General features: G+C 33.9%; 2 protein-coding genes across 5 annotated transcripts in view; one reads left to right on the forward strand and one right to left on the reverse strand.

Annotated features, from left to right (window-relative positions):
* Positions 1-2,744: 2,744 nt before the first annotated feature.
* LOC108745803 (serine/threonine-protein kinase GL21140) lies at positions 2,745-8,914 on the reverse strand. 4 transcript variants are annotated; one of them, XM_018482174.1, is made up of 6 exons: positions 8,680-8,914; positions 6,594-7,640; positions 6,263-6,440; positions 5,857-6,150; positions 5,366-5,608; positions 2,745-4,706 (listed from the first exon to the last, which is right to left on the reverse strand). In XM_018482174.1, the coding sequence occupies exons 2-6, from the start codon at positions 7,637-7,639 to the stop codon at positions 3,099-3,101; spliced, it is 3,369 nt and encodes a 1,122-aa protein (XP_018337676.1). In that variant the 5' UTR covers position 7,640; positions 8,680-8,914; the 3' UTR covers positions 2,745-3,098. The 4 variants fall into 4 exon arrangements, with proteins under 4 accessions (XP_018337676.1, XP_018337672.1, XP_018337674.1 ...); XM_018482170.1 differs by having other exon boundaries at positions 2,745-4,709; XM_018482172.1 differs by lacking the exon at positions 8,680-8,914 and adding an exon at positions 8,313-8,664 and having other exon boundaries at positions 2,745-4,709.
* A 2,456-nt stretch (positions 8,915-11,370) lies between these two features.
* Positions 11,371-22,184, forward strand: part of LOC108745783 (protein crumbs) — a 30,375-nt gene continuing 19,561 nt past the window's right edge. Inside the window, exon 1 of the mRNA XM_018482130.1 lies at positions 11,371-11,652. Coding sequence (XP_018337632.1) covers positions 11,628-11,652 — 25 coding nt within the window. The 5' untranslated portion in view covers positions 11,371-11,627. The remainder of the gene's footprint in view (positions 11,653-22,184) is intronic.

The raw sequence follows: 22,184 nt of genomic DNA on the forward strand, positions 1-22,184 counted from the left end.
ACGGAAGGAATAAAGTAAAAATTCGAAATGCGGTAGCCGTGGAATTTTGTAATTATATTTTTCAATATAAGCTTCGTGGCAGTACGTTATAAATAGTTATAAGTGCATTTATGATAATGATGTGTGTTGCTTAATAATCTCGAATAATTGAAACAGTAATAAAATAGAAACTTGTAGTACCGCATTAAGTATCGCATGGACATTAATCACTCAATTATACAAGAGATATACATATTGCAATTTATTCACTCTCTGAAAAAAAGTGCAAGAATGAAAAATTCGTGTAAAAATTTAAAATTGTATCTGAAAATCCCCTGGAATCGTAAATTAAAGTCTCAAATAATTCAAACCTTTCTATTAAAAATTATAACAAACAAAAATTTTAAACGCGTAATAAAACAATATTAATAATAATACATTAATTATAAATTTAATAAATTTAAATACGTTTCGCCATTTTCCGATTAATTAGACCATTAATCGAGACTCGACGGAACTTACTTTTACGAATAATCTCAAGAATTATTAGAAGTTTTATTAATCAAATAAGATTTTTACAATGCATATTGAGAAAATAAACATAAACTCGCAACATATTGACGTAAGGTATTGCATTTTTCTTTTATTCTATTCCTGCAAATCATAAACGAAACAGATGTAACTAAATTTGGAGAATGGAATTGTATAATATCGATAAAAGATTTGCTTTCAAATATCGTATCTAGATATATATATATATATATGTGTATAATATAATATATAATATAATATAAATAGCTAAAGTTACAATATGCATCTTAATTTTTGGCGTAAATCACGTTTAAAACCTACAAACTACCGTAAATTGCGCGCAGATCAGTATGCTTATTACATTAAGAACAATATAACAAAACAAGAACGAGAAACAAAAAAGTAATTATTACCGTTTATTAACAAATTCTAAATATCGGAATCCCATAATGAGAAACGCGAATAAATGAATGACGAGCGAACGAATCACAGTAATATTATTTTTATCATTTCACGAGTAATCAAGTCTTACACACACGTCATTACAATTATGTACACAATTTGTCGACAGACATCACACGAGCGCGATACAAAAATCGTCGGAAATCGCTGCAAAAGAGACCACAGATTAGCAATGTTCGAGCGACAAAGAGCGCGATTATGATTCTGATAATTTTCAATTGATAAAGTTGAGTCAAGACTTGAATCAAGTCTCAAAATTTCACAAAACTTATCTTTTGGATATTTTTGAAATTTCCAAATTAAAAAAATTTTAACTTCAACTTTAAATAAATAATTGCATGCACTTGAAAATGATTCATTATATAATAACAGATGTAATTTTTTTTTGGTTTTTTTTAAATATGCTCTTTGCACTAATTTGATAAAACCAATTACAAATTTGCGAAAGAATATTTTTCATCTAGAAATAAAAACGACACTGTCAATTCTTGCCATCACCTTATCAACATCTACAAAAATAATTTTAATAGTAATCCTCTTTCTGTTTCTGCAACGCACGCACTCGTTCATCAATTTCTCAGTGTCACATTTTATTTATTGCTACAACGCGGCTCCTTTACAAAAATAATTATCTTCTCGCCTTTCTTTGAGTAAATTCAATGTGCACTACTCTTATCCCAAAATCGCCCAATTCGTCGCCCTTTGTCTTCCGTTGCAAAAATTCTAATATTATTAATACCAATTACTAATCGCTAATCGCTCGAAAATGAAGTTTAATCCTCTTAGATTATTCTTTATCTTAACCCTTTCGATCTTACATTGCACTTATGGAACTACTCGATATAACTTCAATCTTTAAATTTCTTTCGCTTAAAACATGTGAATATTAGTATAAATAAATTAAGAATTGCTATTAATTTTCACGCCAATACGAATCCTATTGAAATCTCTTTCACGTCATGAAACCAAAAGGGTTGATTGAATACTTCATCCATTTTACCTACAGCTAAACTTACATAGACATCCGATATAAAATAACCTATTTAAATGCATTTGGCATGTTTTGTTCTTAATTCCAAATTCGTCCATTCAATCTCAATCATTATCATTATTCGCTATCGAGATCCATTATCTCAGTACTATTGACATAGTCATCTTCCATTGTCGGACGATTAAGGACTGATTACATTATCATCGGTTAACACTGTCGCGCGAGATTAATTATTATTCTTACTCTAACTAAAAAGATAACATCTAAAAAAAAGGACGAATTGCAACCGGGATTTTAATAGCTAGCATTTTCTCCAGATTAACTCTAGACGTTAATACTAGTAAATATAACTTTTGCGCAGATATAAATTTCAATTTAGTTTTTATCTTAAAACTCTTACACTTTGCGATTATACATATATCCGTCTTTGGTCTCTCCTCTCCTGTCTCAGCTAGGTATTCAATCTTCAACAGTAATAAAAATGTATGGAGATATACATGTAAATTTAAAAAAGTTTTGCTTTGTTTTGTATTTTTCTGTATTGGATAATCTACAAAATATTTGAGAATCTTTTTCCAGCATCAATAAATGTATAACTTTCTAACAACTTTTCTATACAATTATTTTTCAATGCTATATTCGATAGTAAATTTTTAAAATACCATAAATCTCTAATTGTTTATTTTGTATTTAATATTTTGTTTGATCGTAACTTATAAGAAACTAAAAATTTTCAGAAAAAACAAAAGTTCTTGTAGCCACAATGCTTTTAATCAATGTCAAAGTCCAAAATCTAAGAGAATTACGAGATTTTTCTTCTTTCGCAAAATGTTTAATGTCATTCTATCTAGTAATCTTAATTTAATAAAATTGAAAGTAATGTGAAATTTTTTTTCTCCATGCATGTACACGGTTATTAAGAAAATAGTTTTCAGTTTTAATGAGGCTCATCCTTTTGATCGCTACACACAAAAAAATTGTCAACCAACTTAGTGGATTTTAACCAATGTTAATAAAATCCGCAATTGTCTCATTCTTAAAGCGCTTAGACTTTGGATTTCGTCGTTCTGATGCGTGAATTAGTCGTGCATCACTCACACATCTTCAAATCACTTCGATTTTTCGCTACTTGTTATCACTTCGTCCTGGTTATGTTTAATACGCCACTTGATCTCACATGAACATTTTGCCTGTTGGATTTACTCCTACTAGCGATCGTTGAAGCGTCGATCACTGATCTTCGGCTCCTATCTATTTTCTCTACTTTCTCTACTCTTTCCAGCTCCTCTTCGTTCCTTCCCTTACTCATCTCAGATCTCTGAGTGCGACCTGACTTGTACGTGATTCTTCCGATCTTTGGTTCGTTTTCGTATGTCTTCCTCAACGGTTGCGGTGTATAATACAGACTGAATCGCTTTGTTCGTGGTACCGATTTCTGTCTCACTTCGTCGCGTAATTCATCCGTTGAGCTGAACTTCCGTGTCGTGACTTTATCACCACCGCTACTGTTGCCGACTTCCTCGGACAATCTCTTCGTTGTGCATGGAGAAAAGCAGCTGTATCTTTTGTTTTTAACACTTCTCGAATCTATCTGATTCTTCCTAGTATTGTATCTTTCATGCCGCAACTTTACTGGCTCGTTCTTTGCGCATTTGCTTATTTCTTCAACTCTACGGAACGGACTATTGCAATTCTTTTTATCGATCTCATTATCCAATTTAGGTAATCTCAATGTATTCCATACAGCTATTCTACTGGTCTTCACTATTTTTACAGGAGACGTATTCTGATCCTGATTATTCTCTAATTTTGAAGAAATCTGTGAGGAATGATCCTTGAGACTATTGTTTTGATTTGTATACCGGAAACTCACGTTCTCAAAGCTATCAGTCGATTCCATGCTTTGCGTGGAGCTCGATCTTTGCCCACGTGCCAATCGTGCGAATTGAATGTTTACGAAACTATCAGAAGTCTCAATGTCATTACCAGTGGAACTGTTGCCAGTCAGGCTGTCACTTGATGTCGACGCAGTCGCATTCCTGTTGCGGAAGTCATCGCTATCGAATTTGTTTTCACGATTCACCTCATACAAGTTCTTTTGGTTGCATTTACTTTGCCGATTCATAACGATAGATTTATTTGTCGATTTCGGCGTTTCACAATTCGAATGGAGATAACTTGATTCTTTCACCGAATTTCCGTTTTTCCGATCACCTCGATGATACATAGAAATTGCAACTGTTTTCTCGGCGATTTCGTTGCAACGAATCGGTGAATTGCTGCGATAATTACATATGTTCAAATTCTCTGGAATGCTATTGAGCGACGAAGTAGCACTTTGCGATTTGAGACGGCGTCGTGGCGTTTTGTTATCATTCAAATTGTCTATTAAATCATGCATTGATCGACTCAAACTATTGATATCTTTCAAATAGTCGGAACTAGGATCACTAAGAATTACTAAATCATCTTCGTTGCTATTGCCGTTGGCAAAATCAATTTCATCGTGATTTCGCTCATCCAATTTTCTCTCTGCGTCGATAAACTGCGGTACGTCACAATAATCAATACTACTTTTCCACTCGGCTCTTGTCTTGGAATCGTCATCCTGTCGTTGACTGCGCTGCTTCTTGAAGTCGAACTCGAAGGTGGCCATTCTTATCGGCTTACACTGCTGATTCCAGTATTGCTCCGCCGGTGCGTTGGGTGTTGTTGCTGCGGTCTGCTCGCCTCCTAGAAAGCTCTGCTGATATACAGAGGCGGGGCAAAAGAAAAGAAAAAGCACTGCTACAGATACAGCAAACCACTACAAAAGCTTTCTTAGTTTTGTGTTTGAAATAAAGCCGATAGAGGAGGCAAGAAGGTTTTCGATCGCAACACGCTCGTAATATGGAAATTTTGTTCAGCGCATAAAGCAAAAGATAATAAATTTGTATTTCTTAAATAATTACATTTCTATAAAGGAATATAAAATATTTATAATAAATAATCTTTTATAAGAATATAAAGTTAAGAATATAATTCTATAGATGTTCATTATTTCCTTCTACAAAACTAAAGTTCTTTATGAATTGAGTGATAAATAAAATAGAGTAAGTTCAAAATTCGAGATGATTTTGTTACAGATCAAACTTATTATTGGAATTCTCAGTATTACACTAAACCCGCTGAACTTTTTTTTCCATGTAGTGTGGCATGAGCTGGTGAGGGCTGAAGGAATCGTGCTCAAAATAATAAATGTGATAGCAAATGTGTCGTGTAGCCGACAACCACCCGATACTAATCTCATCTTAAATAACTGTGAGAGAGTGAGAAAGGGGTTTCTAAGCCATGCGGGTGCGGCAACGCATTTTTTCTAACTTGTAAAGTACAATAATAATGTTGTATGTCAGTGACAATTACCGCGAGCCATGGATGATCCAGTACGTCCTCTGCGCTAAAACGAAGTTCCGGTTGTGCCTGCAGCATATTCGAAATGAGCTGCTTCGCGGAATCTGATATCGTATCCCAATAAGGCGATGTGAATTCATATTGACCGCTCAAGATACGCTCAAACAATTCCTCTTGTTCGTTATCTACCGACACGAATGGTGGAAAACCACACAGGAGAATATACAGGATTACTCCGGCTGCCCATACATCAATCTAAAAAAAAAAAGAATTTATATATATATATGAGATTCGTTACACATATATTTTTTTAAAGGCAAATACCTAATCTAAATATTATATATTTTTCACATCTTTATAAATTATCATTAATAATTTTTATACTCTTGTCCTTAAAAATATATTTCTTGAATATATATAAAAATTATATGTATTTCAACTAATTAAATTTTAAGTTAATTTTATTTGCCAAACTTAATGAATTTACTATAACAAGTCAATACCTTTAAACCATATCCGGTTTCGGCGAGAATTTCCGGTGCCACATAAGTAGGTGTACCACAAACTGTGTATAAAGGTTCTCGCACTACCTGCGCAAGTCCAAAGTCACCCAATTTCAAGCATCTAACATGACTGCCATCCATTTCAACTAGGAGATTTTCCGGTTTTATGTCGCGATGTACAATATGATGCGAATGTAAATAAGCCAAGGCAGAAGTCAAATGACTGATCATCACACTCGCCTCTGCTTCAGAGAATTTCGTCGCCACTGCGATTGCATCGAATAAATCTCCACCCTAAAAAAATGAGCCAAATATTTTAGTTATAGTAAATTTTTAATTATAAATTAAATTAAAAATATATCGTTAATTAGTTTTCAACACCATTAAATTTTTTTCAACGACGTACCTTAACAAGTTCCATGACTAAAAATAGCTGATCGGCAGTATCTTGTTCCGCAATCAAGCTGATTATGTTGGGATGACAAACTTGCCTCAGTATCGCTACCTCGCTTGCTAACATTGTCTCCTTCCCTTGACACTTGTACTTGTCCACAATTTTCATAGCATATTCAACACCGCTAGATCTGAAATATTATCAATGTTTTGTGTCAGATTTTTCTTTTAATGAAACATCCAAAATATCTCTGGCTAAATAAATTATAATATTGTGTTATATTTTTGCATTCTATTTTTTTTTATATATGATATGAAATTTTACTAAATTTTGGAATAATTACTTGTGGGTGCAATGCCTAACAACAGCAAAGTTTCCATCTCCAATTATATGTCCCACGGTATAATGCATTCTCAGAGGCTGTGGCAGTATCAAAGATGATGGACTCGGAGTCCTAACTTGTGGCGTAGTAAGCGTCTTTTTGCCAGACTTTCTCGGCATTCGCGGCATTGGGCCGCTCTGTCGTTTGGAACTCCACGGACAACGACGGAAGCTCTGCACACACTTACTTTCCTCGAAGTCCAACTCAAAATCTTCCTGTACGGATTTCTCTGGGCCGTAAGCCACAAAGATGTCATCATTCTCAAAGAATTGCTCGAGCGAGGTCACTTGCTGACCTGATAACGTATATACCTTCCTCACCGCCCCGCTGTCAAGTTTTACAGCCTCTGTAATCGCTTCCATTGCGTGCTCAAGGCTCGGTGCGTTGCGTTTGTTCAACAACAGCCGCATCACCTTACGTGGCTTGGTACCGTGGCGGATCAACGTCACGATGCGCGCTTTCACGCACAACGGAATGGCGCTGATCTGCCTGCCGGTACCACCGCCTCCGCTGCTAGCTGCCGGCGATTGTGGTAATCCAGACAGCGAGCTGCCACGACGAACCTTGGATGCTGAATATTCGACTTTTTTGAAGATCTCGCCCTGACCAGATACCACGTAACACTTGCCATCCTCCAGATCGCTGACACTTTGTACTTTACGACCATCCATGGTATATATCGCTCGTACACCATTCGGCAAGGTCACGCTCGATACTAGAGCACGAGTCAGATCGGACGCGAGACTATCAAAACTGCGATATCTTTCAGGCGTCACTGCCATCACCACACCTGTGTAATATTTGTCTCCATTGCGGAAGAATCGAACTCTCTTTGCCTTTTTAGTTGGAGGTGTTCTAAGAACATTTAAGGAATGCCGTGATGTTATATCTAATATCCTCTCATCTAAACTGACTGCAGTAGTCGAATTGATTTCCCCGCCACCGCCTGCTGAAAAATTGCCATCGCTAGACGGTGAGGCACCTTGACTCAGTGGTTCCTCCATCATCCTAGAGAAGTATTATTCTTATCAATGAAACGAATAGAAAGATATTTTGTGTAAATTTTCAAATTTTTCAATGACTCATATAAAACCTTAGTATAATAGTTACTTATTTTATTGAAGTAGCTACCATCTAATATTTTTCACATAGTAACATGTTCCTAATAGACTTTACATCTGTTATCTTTCAATATACATACATGTGTTGATGTACTCCTAATGTAATTTATACCTTACACATAATTAACAAAAAAGAAAAAAATCATTACTATGTAACAATATGTTCAAAGTAAGAAAAGAAATTTATCAGAGGAATATTGCAAATGTTATCGTTCCAATAAGTATATAATTATATAATTTAACATTTTTCCAGTATAATCTGTTTTCAACATAGTTCAGCATACCTGTGTTATTAAGTTATCATACATAATGAGTACCAATCAATTATTAACTAAGGGCTAAAATTAAATAAAAATTTAATTATTAGTGAGTCGAGCGAGATATATTTAAAAGAATGCATAAATTATTATTTTTTATTAATTTATTACTCTTCAGGTAACTCTACACATATATAGACATTGTAGTATAATAAAGTTATAAACCAGACCAAGCTCTTATCTGCCATCCCATCGACTACAAACACAAAAGTCACCTGAAGATTATCGCAGATATCTCTCACCGCTGATAAATTAGACAGTTTCCTAGAATGGCATTCCAGCCTTTTTTAACTCTTCATCAGCAATAGTATGAGTCACGCTTTAGAAAGTGCACTTGACAGGTGCAGCGGGAGCGGGAATTCCACTTGGCGAGCGTGAAACACCGCTACTGCCATGAACGGCATGCCAGCAGATACTGATTTATGTCTAGTTGGGATTGATATATCAGAACACGAGGACGAGTATGGACGAGGATAGGATGCAGCGATTCGAGCGCACTTAACCTGACTCTCACTCGGTCGTTAACGAGTACCGTGCCGTCATCGGCGATGACGGCGATCCGGTTCATCCGGTGCGCCGCGTAAGAAACGTGCACGTATTCACACTCACCTGCTCGCAGCCCGAGCAGAACGTGGTTAATTGCAGCACAGGACGGACGTCTAACCGTTTCACTCTCGCGCGAGACAAACAGCGTGAATCACCACCATCGAGCTGACATTTTCACAACGGCGACCGTTCACTCAGGCGGCCGCAGCAGGAGCTAAGGAGCCAGTAGTTTTTGCTTAAACACTAGTACCTAGCTCACCTAGCTGTGCCTAACGGCAGAGAAAAACTTGAGAGTTGAAACTTCTGAGAAGGACCACCCCACGGTCTTTTAGAGTCTTTTTCGTGGGATCTTCGAAATCCCTTAGCTGCACACTACTGCCAGTACATCCATTTTCGAATTGAGTACTAAGTAGATTGAAGAACGACTGACGTTATCGACAATTGATATAAATCTACGATATATATATAAATATTTGGATAATATACATTATTCAATTTACGATTTTTTATTATATAAATGTTCCATAATATACCAAGTATATTTTTGTAATGCTATAATATCTTATATTATTGCCGCAAAATTACAATTTTTTTCTCTACAGTTATCATCACTATTTATGATAATCAAACTGGGACGATAACACAGTTGTTATCTTAAAATCACAGTTTTTAATGAAAATCGAGTACTATTAGGTTTTAAATATGTATACATGTCTACAAAACTATAAATCATAAAATTATATATATAATATTTTTATATTATATTATATATATATATATATTATTATTAGTTTAATTCTTACACTTAATCACATAAATTTTTAATTGATAAACAGCTCTTAACAGAGACGCGAATATTCTCGCGATAAGAATATCGATCTAGTATTGTCAATGTACATATCCAACTCGAAAATGGATGTACTAGCGCCATTAGCGGTATAATGTTGAGGACACCGTCGAGATACTATTATTTAATAAATGACCGTTATCAATCATGGACAAATTTTCATGACCACCAAAAGGACTCCAAGGGCATGGTGGTAATTATTGTAGAACATTAACATTACCAAATTTTGCTTGATAAATTAATAAAATTTACTTTCCTTAACCATACTGCGCGTTTTATCGTTAAAAATATTTCTTTTAAATTTGTAAATTTCTGATAAAAACAGTAATTAGATAAGGTAAAATCTTTATTATTTATCTTTGGAACAACCAAAACAGCTGATAATAGATTTGTTCTCGATACTTGAAATGCTCAAACATTTTTCCACTTAAAAGAAATACATATCAGGCGTTGAAAAGAGAGAAAGAGAAAATACTGACTGCAAAAAGTACAACTTATTAAAGTAAAATAGATATATTTGATATTTATTTAAAGAAAAAAGTTTTTGTGTATAGTTTAGTGCAGGAATAAAATCAGATCAACTTGGAAATATCCTTTCTATTCATCCTTATATATACATTTCTTATACTATATGTATATCCTTGTGTGTATGTTTATCATATAAATCAAGTGAAATATCAAAATAATCTCTTCCATTATTTCCTTGAATAAAACCAAATTTTTACTCTCATTATAGCAATTAATAAAATAAGCTCATCAAAATATGAGACAATATATATCATTATAAAAAGTTTATAATAGAGATAATTTATTAATTCTTAATTTTTTACTTCAATATGTTCTTAAAAAACAAAATTGTAAAAATGACAATTTTTAAAAAAGTAGATGGGTCAAGAAAATAGCAAAAGAAAGATCTGAAATAAAAAATTTAAATTAGTATATAATATTTAAACGTTGGATAAACTTTAAGAGTAAAATTTACAAAATATATAGTCAAGTCGTAATAAATTACAAAATTGTTTACATTAACGTTCCATGGTATCTTTATGACATTGAATATTGATTTGTGAAGTAATGTGAAATATTATACTAATTTAAATTAAGATCTTTTTTTGCTCATTTTTTGACCTATCTACTTTTTTAGATTTTGGGATTGCAATATCGAGCAAATTACGTCTTTTAATATTTTATATAACAATTTTTATTACGCAGTTTTAATGCATTTTTACAATTACTTTTCAACTGTATTTAAAATAAATCATTCGATACAATTATTTGTAAAATACCTATTAGTAAAAAAGTATAAATAAAATTGCCATTATTATATAAAGATTAGATCTTTGCTCCATAAAAATTGTAAAATATACAGTCAAAAAAATAATCTTACATTCGTATCCTAATAGCACCTCAATATTTCTTATAACTATTATACGTGTAGCAGTTTATTGGCGATACATTGGTTAAATACTGGGTCAATATTGTGCTAATAAATTTGTAGTAAATCTAGTGTAAACAAAACACGTGTCACTTATGCCTTCATCTATTTAACTTCTTCTAGAGTTCTTAAAGAAACTCTTCAAAGTATTCTAACGTTTGCCTTTTAATTAATAATACATAATATTTTGCAAAATGCTACGTTCTTTATTAATTCAATCATTTAATGCCAACGATACCTTATTGACAATTCTTATATACTTATTTTTGATTCTCAAGTTCTTCATTTTTCATGTTTAAATCACATCGTTTGTGTTTCTTTGTTTATACCTGGCGCGCAGGAAAATGGACAGGCAGGTAACCGTGGTCACCAGGTAACTTACACAGCAATACTCGAATGCCGTGAAGGAGAGGGGCCGACGCAGGTCGAGCAAGGTGGCGGTGTTCTCTACCACTGTCGCGGCATCGGCTTGCAGTCTCGTTCGGCGGGCGTTCGTCGTCGGTCGAAGCTGGTGCGCGCGCGGGTGCGAAGGTAAAAGAGTGGAGGCCAGAAAGAGGAGAACCCATCTCTCGGAGCGGGAAGTTATTTTGTTTTATTTTATTTTATTTTTTTCAACGGCGTGTGAAAAGAGTACGAGCGGAAAAAATACAGGCAGAAAGAGGAGGAGCAGGATGTTGAGTGCGTGAGAGGACGGGAAGAAGGAGCCGAAGAAAGATTCGGAGCCGGAAAATGCGGACGCGACACGTCGTGGCAGGTGAGTCAGGTCCCCCTCTGTACGTTCAGACCGCGGCTGCGGTCGCGGTCGCCATCGTTCCGTTGCGAGCGTCGCGGGCCCCGACGCCCCGACGCGCGACGCGACGGCACGGCGCGGCGTCCAGACGGGAAAATCCTAACTGAGCAGGAGAGATCATTTTTCAATCGAACCTGAATGCCGAAATCAATAATTAAATCCTCGAACAAGAATACAACTAATAAGTCAAGAGATAGAAATCTACCGAATTGTGAGTCAGATGAATCCTGAATATATAAATGCGACGTAAGCGATGAACTAGGATGACTCACGAGAGATTTTTAAGGATCGAGCTGTTTAGTGGATCAAGAATGATCGATATATATTATTTTATTATCACTTTTGCTTGGAGAATCTCTGTGATTAATTCGAGTTTCTTGTTAAGCGAGAAAACTTCCTGGCAACAAAGAATCTTTTAATAAATATTTTTTTTATTTTTAATAATAACTTTTGAATAATAAAATTATCGTAAATTAAACCATGTCCAGAATTGAAGGTTGGCCGATCATTTCATTCAAAACTTATGAATAGGCTCAGGGACAAAGAACAATGACAGGTGGAAAAATTCACCCTCGAAACATTTTACGCACCTACCTAACCGTCTACCTGAGGTACTGTTATGAGGAGAGCATGTCGTTACGCTCCAAGAGAGTCTGGCATTTTGACTATATTGAACAAAGAGACTTCTGGAAGTCGACATTGGCACAACAAACGATAGCTTATCGCATTGCAAATAATAATTGGTAGAAGAATGTCAATGCCAAAGTTATCGTGGGGAAAACTATCAGTACGGAACAAATAATTTCTAAGGAAATAAAAATCAAAGCATGATTAAAATACGGGTGAGATAAGATTGTGGAGAATTAAAAAAAATTAAATTGAAAAAATTAAGAGAAGATAGATACAGAGATATAATCAATATAAAAATGAAATTTTATATTCATCGTAGTCTACGTTATTTCATATTATCTTCTTGGATTTTGCGTCTCGAGACTCGATCGCAGATTGTTGGATTTATTTTGCTATTTTGTGAACGTGTTATATTAAACTGAAATATATGTTATATTATTCGTGTGGCTTCCTATAGCATTCTCAGTGCATGTGATACGATAACGAGATGGAGGACGCTGAATCTATTGAAATCTCCCGCCAGTGAGTTCAATACCAGATGCCAGAACGAGGAAAACTCTTTCTTAGCACCTTATTGAATTTTGATTATACTAAATTCTCTCTTCAATTGCGTAACGATAATTTTTATAAAATTATTACAAATGAATCTTAAATATTGAAATTAATTTCACACACAAGACATATATATATATATATATATATATACTATATATCCTGCCAATTTCAATTATTTGAAATTCATTTAATTTTCGATATAAAAGTATTTTTTATTAATCAAGTCAAATTTTTCAGTCATTGTTATTTTATAATTTATTATTTAAAACATATAAAGGAAATAATTTGCATTTGTATGGCAAGGAAATTATAGCAGTGCCAAATGAGAGAATTATAACGTTGCGTGAATAATGGAATTTTCTAACGAGCGCGATAAACCAGTTTGACGTTTCTCTTCCGTTGTATCGTACGTGACAATAAAAAATTTTGATTGAATGCGATGCGATATTAATAGATATCGCTAGATGCAACGAACATGATACATTCACAGAAAGTAGAACGATTCAACAATTGAAAGCAAAAGTGGCTTAAGTTAGTAAAACTCATTTCTCTGCTTATATTCTTTATTTTTTGTTACAAAAGCTCATTTTATTTAATTCCGTTTGTTTGTATCATTACATATAATAATAACTATATCACATATTGTGTTCAATAATTATCGTTGCTTGATTATTCGATATCTTACTAACGATGAACTTTGCATGTTCCATTATTGAAATGTTTCCCTATAAATATTAAATACGTGCACATTGTGATGACAAGAAATTTACGAAATTACTAAGAATTTAGATTTCTTAACTAAATTAGAAAAACAAATTAAAGAAATTCAATAATAATTAAATCCATCGACAATTATGCTATCTAATCTTTAGAAAAGTGACGTACGAGTCAAACCAATAGGAATCTTAATGACATTATCGAGTAAAAAAGCGAAAATCTTTATGTTTGACGAACATGATTTTCTTCTATTCTTGATTTAATTTTATATTTCAGAAATATTTAATCTACAAATAAAATGTTTTTACGATTTAAAATTATAATCATTTTTTCACTGTTTTTTTTTTTATTTAATACCAAAACTTTAATTACGTGTAGTTTTTTACAAGTTCTATATTAAATATGTTCTTTTAATTTACATTTACAAGAAAAATATAGATTCTCTAAAGATTTTTACAGAATGCGGTAAAATTATTTATTTTTATAGGAATATAGTTCTGAACGAAACAAATGTTCAGGTATGCTACGTTATAATGCTCGAAATATCTTTGACTTTTCCGTGCCTTCGACAATGGAACGGCTTTTCCATGGTCGACAGGTATTTCCATTTATGGATTAGAAAAGAAAAGAAGAAGGATCCTTTTCTGTAATAGATAAAATTTTTGCAAAGGCATGCGATTACAAATGAGACGTTTTTCTCGTCCCAGGAAGAAAAAAAAAATGGCCCGTAGAATAATTCACAAGCTGATTATCTCTCTGCGAGTGAGCTTCCGCTTTTGTGCACACCTTTCCGGTCACGTAAAAGCGCGCATTGACCGCGCAGGAGAAGGCATTCTTTCGTAACGGTATAAACTTTTACCTCTTCGAGATCACCGGTGTGGATCAGTGACCGACCCGAGAGAGTCACTACGATGACCCATGAAATCGTGATCGTTCTCGGACGACAATCATCGAAAGACGAATACTGTGCTTAATTACAGCAAAGATCAGTTACCAACTCTCTTTGTGAGAGAGAAATAAATAATTTTATTACATTTTGTAATTTTTTATCGCTCAACTTTGAAGGTTACTTTTATAATATTTATCTTGTACTTGAGAGAGGAAAAATTATATACATGTTCATTTAATAATTAACTTTATCTTGTAAACTAGGAAAACTTTCTTAAAAATCCTGAAAAAAAACAACACAATTTTTTTAATTATTAAATTCAAAAATACATGTAACGTTTTATAACGTAGTTGTAATGCACCTTACACGAATGGATCTTTACGTTCTTTGACTTCTCGTCACACAGACGTCGTCCAAACTCTCTAACACTGTAAAGGCCCGTCAAACTTGAGAAAATGTCCTTCGTCCGCTCTGTGAAAAGATGTTTTAGACCGGGGCGATGAACGGCTTATCGCGCTCGAGGAATTCCTGTGCACCTCGCGATCATGCCATAGCTGAGTACTCTTTTCATATGGAAATACGAGAGCTGACATACATTTAAATAAGCGACCACTTGTGTAAAAATATCATCTCTGTTAGTTATCCCAATTGTTCGAACAATATCGAGAGACTTGTCAAAGCGAAACAACGAACTGAAGAGTCTGGGCGGCGGTCGATGAATTACTTGAAATAAATTGATTTAATTGAAAGCGATAAAACAATGATTTACAAGTGAAACGTAACAGCACGTTTGCATAACAATATTAATGCATGTATGTATATCTACATATTTTGTCCTAAAGATTAAGAATCATTCAAATTTTTGATTATGCAAATTATACAGTATTACTAAATTTAGATATATATTTTTGTTGAATATTAATAATATATTTCGTAGGTACTTATATTGTTTAATATAGATGCCATTGTTTTAAGAATAGTTAGTCGTTGGATTATTAATCGTATTTGTTTTATAAAGAATGAAAAATAGAACAAATATAATGTCATAAAAAAATGTTATAGAAATTCTAAAAGTATAATATAATTAATAAAGAAGGAAGTTCTTTTATCTTTAACATTTTTATCACATTTTATTAATGCATATTAATTCAATTTCCTATTTCATATGCAGATGAAAATGATAAGTTTATTATCAAAAATGTTATATAAATATATAATAATATATATTGAGAAATTATTTAAGGAAATTCAAGTTTTTTTTTGAAGATATTGAAGACTTTCAAGAAGCTTCAGTTTTGAATGATACTTGAAGCAATTTGAAACTCTACAAGATACTGAATAGCAAACTTTCAAAAGAGGGCATCGGGCGCCCATTATTAGTCGTAGATGAAGTTACCAGTCTTTGTTATACGCGACACGATATCGATATCCATGCTAGAAGAGGTCGATAGTTTCACGAACAGACGTCGCGTCGTTTCCTCGCTGAAAAAGCATTTAACGGAACGTCATCTCGTACGAGAGCGGAGGCGTGTACGCGTATGTGACGCAATTGTTCCACGTGTCGCCTGTCAATTTATATCGAGCACACCAGCACTCGACGCGACGACGATGAGGCGTCGCAAATAATTTCGCGGATAATTCGCTGCGGACGCAAAATATTTCGAGTGTATTAAACTCGTTTCTGCCGCGGGTGTACTTGTCAATCTATGTTTTTATTGCATTTTACATTTTTAAGAGGATTTTGCAAACACAGGAGAGCTCTGGAAGCTTTTACACGAGTTTGCATCATTCACGTCCAATAAAGAAACTTCTGATACGATAAAATATTTAATCAAAAACGCTTTTTTTTTTCGATGGCATATATGTCACTATTGAAACTTTTGTATATTAATAATATTGTATATTAATAATATTGTATATTAATAACATTGTATAATAGTTATTATACAATGTAAAAAAAAATCCAGCATACAAACATTGTTTTCAAAACGATATATTGATTCTGCTTATTAACGGATGATCCAAAGAATAATTTTGAATTTTAGACGAATTTTTTTTTCCATATATGCTATATTTTTTTCTTATACACGTATTATTAAAATTAAGTTTGTACTATTTTTTTAATTCTTTGATATACTGGCACGTGTGCGCGCGCGCGTGTGTGTGTGTGTATGTGTGTGTGTATAAATCGACAAATTTCGATAGCTCAGATTCTCTATCAAAAAGAGAATCTTTCTATTCGACTGACTGCGAAAGCGCGCTTGTGGGATGTCGCAGCAGAAAAATGCAGCGAATCGAACGAAAGTTGCATTCGCACAAATATACACGATACCGGCGTTAAATTACAGAACCGGCTCAACGTGGCGTAATATTACGCTCCGTTCACTCGCGCGAAATTCAAATGCGAAAAATAAATTCCGATGCGTGTACCGACTCGTCAGTGAATTCAAATAAAAACGCGCGATTATTTCATACTTCACACCGGAAAGCAATTCGTAATTGTTAATTTGCGTTCATAATTTCTAGAAATATATACGTTAAAAAATCAGATCTTATAAATATATATTATTTTCCAAGTTATTTTTATGTTAAAAATAATTTAACTACAACAATTACTTTAAATAACGACTTTTAATTAAAATAAATTCTTCGAAAAAATATAACTTTTAAAAAATATTAATCAAAAACGTTTGATCTTACCGCAAAATGTTTTCTTCAGCTAAAGGAAAGTATGCAGAATAGAGTCTTGTGAAGACAGTTGTAAGAAGGGTCACATGGCCCTTTATGAATGGCGCCAGAACCCCTGGGGTCCAATATTTTTTCTAAGAAAGATATTTCACAGGTCCCGAGGATTCACTTGAGTGGCCAATTTTGACAATTATCAGACCCTCTTTCGGAGGGTCCCTAACTCGAATCGGATATAGTTAAATTCCTGAATAAAATCACAAGAAATATATTTTCCGCCGAGATAATGCTATAAAAAAAAAAAAGAGTACTGACTAATTAGTTATCTTCGAATGCATCAACGAAAAACTTGGGCATCTTGATAATTTCACTTTGTCGACTTTTCATGAACTTATTTTTATTTTGAGAACTTGTTGCCTCTCATCTCTCATTACTTTCCTTTAATCCAAGGGAACGTTTTATGTATACAGAATATATACCTTACATACGCAAATTGTTTAAAATTGTCGAATAAGCTCTCTTTTTTTATGACAGTAATATAATACTGTTCAGAAAGTTATTCCTTCCGCAAATATGTCGTATGTATCATAACACAGCTAAGTTATTAGCGGCCAAGTGCAATCCGCCTGCAATAATTTTTTCATGCTTTCGACACGCAGCGTGATAAATATTTTCGTCGAAGTAAATTAGAAATTTTTTTGACATTTATAGTGAGCTTTAAGATAAAAAAAAACTAAAAGAATAGATAAAATAGTAACTAAACTAAAATAACGTTTTTTGTACTTATCGCCTTATCTTTTCTTGACGTGTTGGAAATACATTGAGCGAGATGAAAAATAACTTCTCTGTCGATATACAAACTGTGTCGGGAACTTTATATTATATTAAATGTCAGGAGACAATTTCTTTTTGAAGAATCTTGAAACGATGACTTTGCTTTGGAGAAGTTTAAATTAAGGATTAATTACGTATAGTGATAAACACATAGAAAATGAATATTGAAATTATAATATCAAAGATAGTATTTGTATTTAAGTGTGATCTATTATTTAATTAATTATAAAGTATATTATATCGATCGTATAAAATTTTACCTTTTCTTACCTTCTTTTTATCAAATGAACTAATTAATGATTCTTTTGAAATTTTGCAAAGCTGCTTTAGCATTATTTAACCTTCAAAAAATATCAAACAAAACGTATATGACTATGCATAATCGTATAATTTTTATGAATCGTAAAATTGAGGTACATCACAATGTTAAACATAAAAACGTCATCGGCGGTGAATATATTTATTGATATACAACTTCATTGTAATCTAAACTTCTTCGAAATTAATATTATTGCCTTTTTGCGAATTTTCATAAAAACCTCCGGATTTTTTCTGGAACTCTTCATAAAAAAAAAAGTTAATCAGTAAATTTAAAAAGAGTTAAATGTCACTTCTATTAATGATTCAAAATTGTTTATTCCATTATAGGAATAACAATTATTTTAAATAATGTTATCTCACATTTGCAATAATTGAAAAATTTGAGTAAAGATTTATAAGGAATGCATTTTTTTTTATTTTTTAAAGGCTATTTAATTTAAAGAACGCAAAAGCAACACTAATTTGTCTTTTTTAATTTTACAACTTTATTTACAAAACTTTCTTATTTTTCATATTAGTTGTTCTAAATGTCTCAATATCTCAATTATTTCAATAGAGAAAAAAGAAAGGATAAAATGTTTTAATACCAGACGAGAGATATTTTCTGATAACTATAATGACTTTCTATTACGCGAGTCATTCATAGTATCGGAATACTTTCATAGCGCTTATGTTATCATTGCGTCTACCGCTTAGAAGCGAATGGACGTGGATTTCCCGTATTCTATCCGATATATAAGTATAATTGAAGGCACAACTAACGTAGATATGTATGTGCTTGCGTGTGTATACGTTTCCTATCGGTGTTGCGAGCCGTCGCATAAAATTGCGTAAAGTGATGGCAATTGCGACTCGTCGCTGTTGTTCGCTCGTCGCGTGTATTTTTCCTCGTTTCAAGTTCTTCGACAGTAATAATAAATGGAATCGATCTTATTGGGATCGAGTACAAATTGCGTTGATATCATCTATCCTGTTTCGTTCTTACGGATCAATTCGAGAAAAGAATATCACACGGAATAGAAAGCTAAGCAGTGAGTTATCGTTTTTGTTCATCAAGACTGATGCGTGTCGCGATTTTTGTAACAAAAGTCGTATATTTCACAGCGTAACGCCACGGGAATGCAGGGATTACAAAAAAAAAAAAAAAAAATACGCTTGACCGTGGAATGCCGCGACAATTGTACGCTCGTTCCACATGAGTTCCCGATACGGCACGAAATCGCGTTTATGACCGCTACACATATACATATGATAAGCGAAATCGCGCCGTGCAGTTTCGCTAAATCACGTTTCAGCGTTTCATGCCAATTAGAGAAGATTCGTGGGGGAAGTATCTCGTTGGAAAATTAAATCGACGTGAGATATCTGCGAATCTGCGAGAGGAAACGAGATAAATGATGATTGATGGCGATAATAGAATATGTACCGGGATCAGAATCCGTAAGATCCTAAATGGTTCCAGGAGCTGGAAGAGGAAAGTAAATTTCCGAAATTGACTGTGGAATCTCTCTATTTGTATGAAAAATATCGGAGAAAATTAATCTCAATTTATAATTTCATTGAAATTAAGAGAAATTCTCTAAATTATTGTAAAAAAGATTCCAACTGTAAAATAATACATTTGAAATGTCTGCCTCGATTATTTCAGAATTTTTTGATTCATCAGGGAATAAATAAAAGTGACGAGATATAAATACGCCAGAATTGTATAATGGACATTTGACGAAGCAATTTGCGTTTCGCATGTGATATAAATGCTAACAAGGACCATCTCCGCTGAATAATCTCCTGTGGAAGATCGATTTTCCGAGAATTGTCAGTGGGTTTGAATGGTTAAAGGATAACGAATACATTGACGTGCTAATTAGCGTTGAATCCCGATAGCTCGGGATGGGAAAGGAACCTTGACGCCCGAATTGACTTCCGTTTATTCCGGGTATATCCTCTTCGTGGCTTGACGTAAAACGGGCGCGATTCGCACCAAAAATAATACGTCTCGTTCAATTGGATCCTGTTTCGACGGAGACGATTATGCATGTTTAATACGATCGCAAATTTCATCCCGTGGATGTCGCGCGATATGTGGCTATATTGGGAACGCTAGCTGTTATCGCTCAGGACACACTCATGAAACACATCGCACTTATGTAATTCTGTACTATACTAGATAGAGGAATTTACGGAAATTAGATAATGCTTATTGAAATAATTACATGATTATTTCAACGTAACGGCATACAAAACGGAATAAATAATTTTTCAAAAGTTAGACTAATCTTCAATTTCAATTATCTTCCATTTTGCGAACGTCGCATCTCGAAAAAAGTTGCATCAAGAAAAATGTATTCATTCTGTATATTCTACAACTGCATTATTTATTTTGTCATATATTTTCTATTAAAGACAAATCTATCATAAAGTGAATCACAGTAAAATTTCAGAAATTCCACGTCGTGAAAGCCTATTTTCTTCACTCTTAAGGCATACCTCTTTATTTTTCCGAACGAACCTTCTAGGCCTCTTTTAACCCTTCAGAATCTTTCGGCAAGATTACGTGGTTGCATCTAACGCAAAATGTAGGCGGCTCCTCTTACGCTTACGATGCTTGAAACGAAAAACGGTTTCGTCTGGCCATCAAGTAACAACGCAACGTTGTTATAATACGCCTCTCTTTCTACACGGCTGTATGCATGTGCATGTGCGTTGTTCAAGGCACGCACCTGAGCGTGAAGTGAAGGATTCGCGTTGATGCACCGATGTGGCTTCCAGCTACATTCACCTTACCTAGTACGTTTTGATATCTTAAAAGTAAAAAAGTTTTATTAACTATATAACAGTTTAAATAATAGACAGTAAATGTAGATTATACCGAGTCATAAAACTAAGACTATTTTTTCGAATATTTTCAATATAATTTTTCCTTTTATATTAAAAAAAAAATTATTCAATTATTATTTGTAAAACTCAAGATCATAATAATACGATTTTTTGTCTCAAATTCATATTTACGAAATTATTACGTGTTGTTAAATTTAAGAAGATTTTAGAGACGTGTGAACTATGATGATATAGGAAGAAGACCCACGTAGATGGCATAAAAATGGGCTTCTGGTGCGCGGTATATATCGTGTCTAATGCACTCTCGTCGGCCTTTGAGAGTCACATGTCGTCGATCTAATCATCGAACTTTCGAGCCGCGGAGATAGCGTTTCCGCGATAATTGCACCCAGATAATTAAATCGAGCGATTTTTTTTTTCGTTACTTGGCTAGAAAGCCTCGGGCTGGACTACTCGTTCTACGACGTTGTCGAGCGGAACGCGATATTACAATGAGATTTAAAGGCGATCGATATTACGTGCGTCAGACATACGGGTCGCGCGACTTGCTCCGGAGATTCCGCAATCGAGAACCGTACGGCTTAAAATGGAAGGAAATCCCAGCATTTAAAATTAAGTGTGCAGTGTGCGTAATGAAACGTAAATGATGAGGGAAAAATCAGGGAAAGTAACAAAAAAGCAGGATAACAAAGGGTGATGAAGAAAGGGTCAAATCACACGATATATGCATCCACTCCGTATGCAAAATATGTGGGAAAAGCGAGAGGGAGGCGTTGGCGTTTCTAAGGCGGAACACTGTATTCATCGTCGTCGACAGAATGCAATTCTCTTGTGCAGTTATCCGTCATTATGCGCCAGGTTGCGGTACTCTCGCTCGTTGCATCCTGCCGCTTTTCTACTTGCAACTCCTTGGCCTTGCGTTAGAAGAAAACGCCATAATTATATTACAAAAGAGAAAAAAGAAAAAAAGAATAATGTGTCGATTTAAACAGCGTAAAAGAAAATTAAAGAAATGATATCGATATGT

This window comes from Trachymyrmex septentrionalis, unplaced genomic scaffold, assembly GCF_001594115.1.
Source record: "Trachymyrmex septentrionalis isolate Tsep2-gDNA-1 unplaced genomic scaffold, Tsep1.0 scaffold148, whole genome shotgun sequence".
NCBI classification, from domain to species: Eukaryota; Metazoa; Arthropoda; class Insecta; order Hymenoptera; family Formicidae; genus Trachymyrmex; species Trachymyrmex septentrionalis.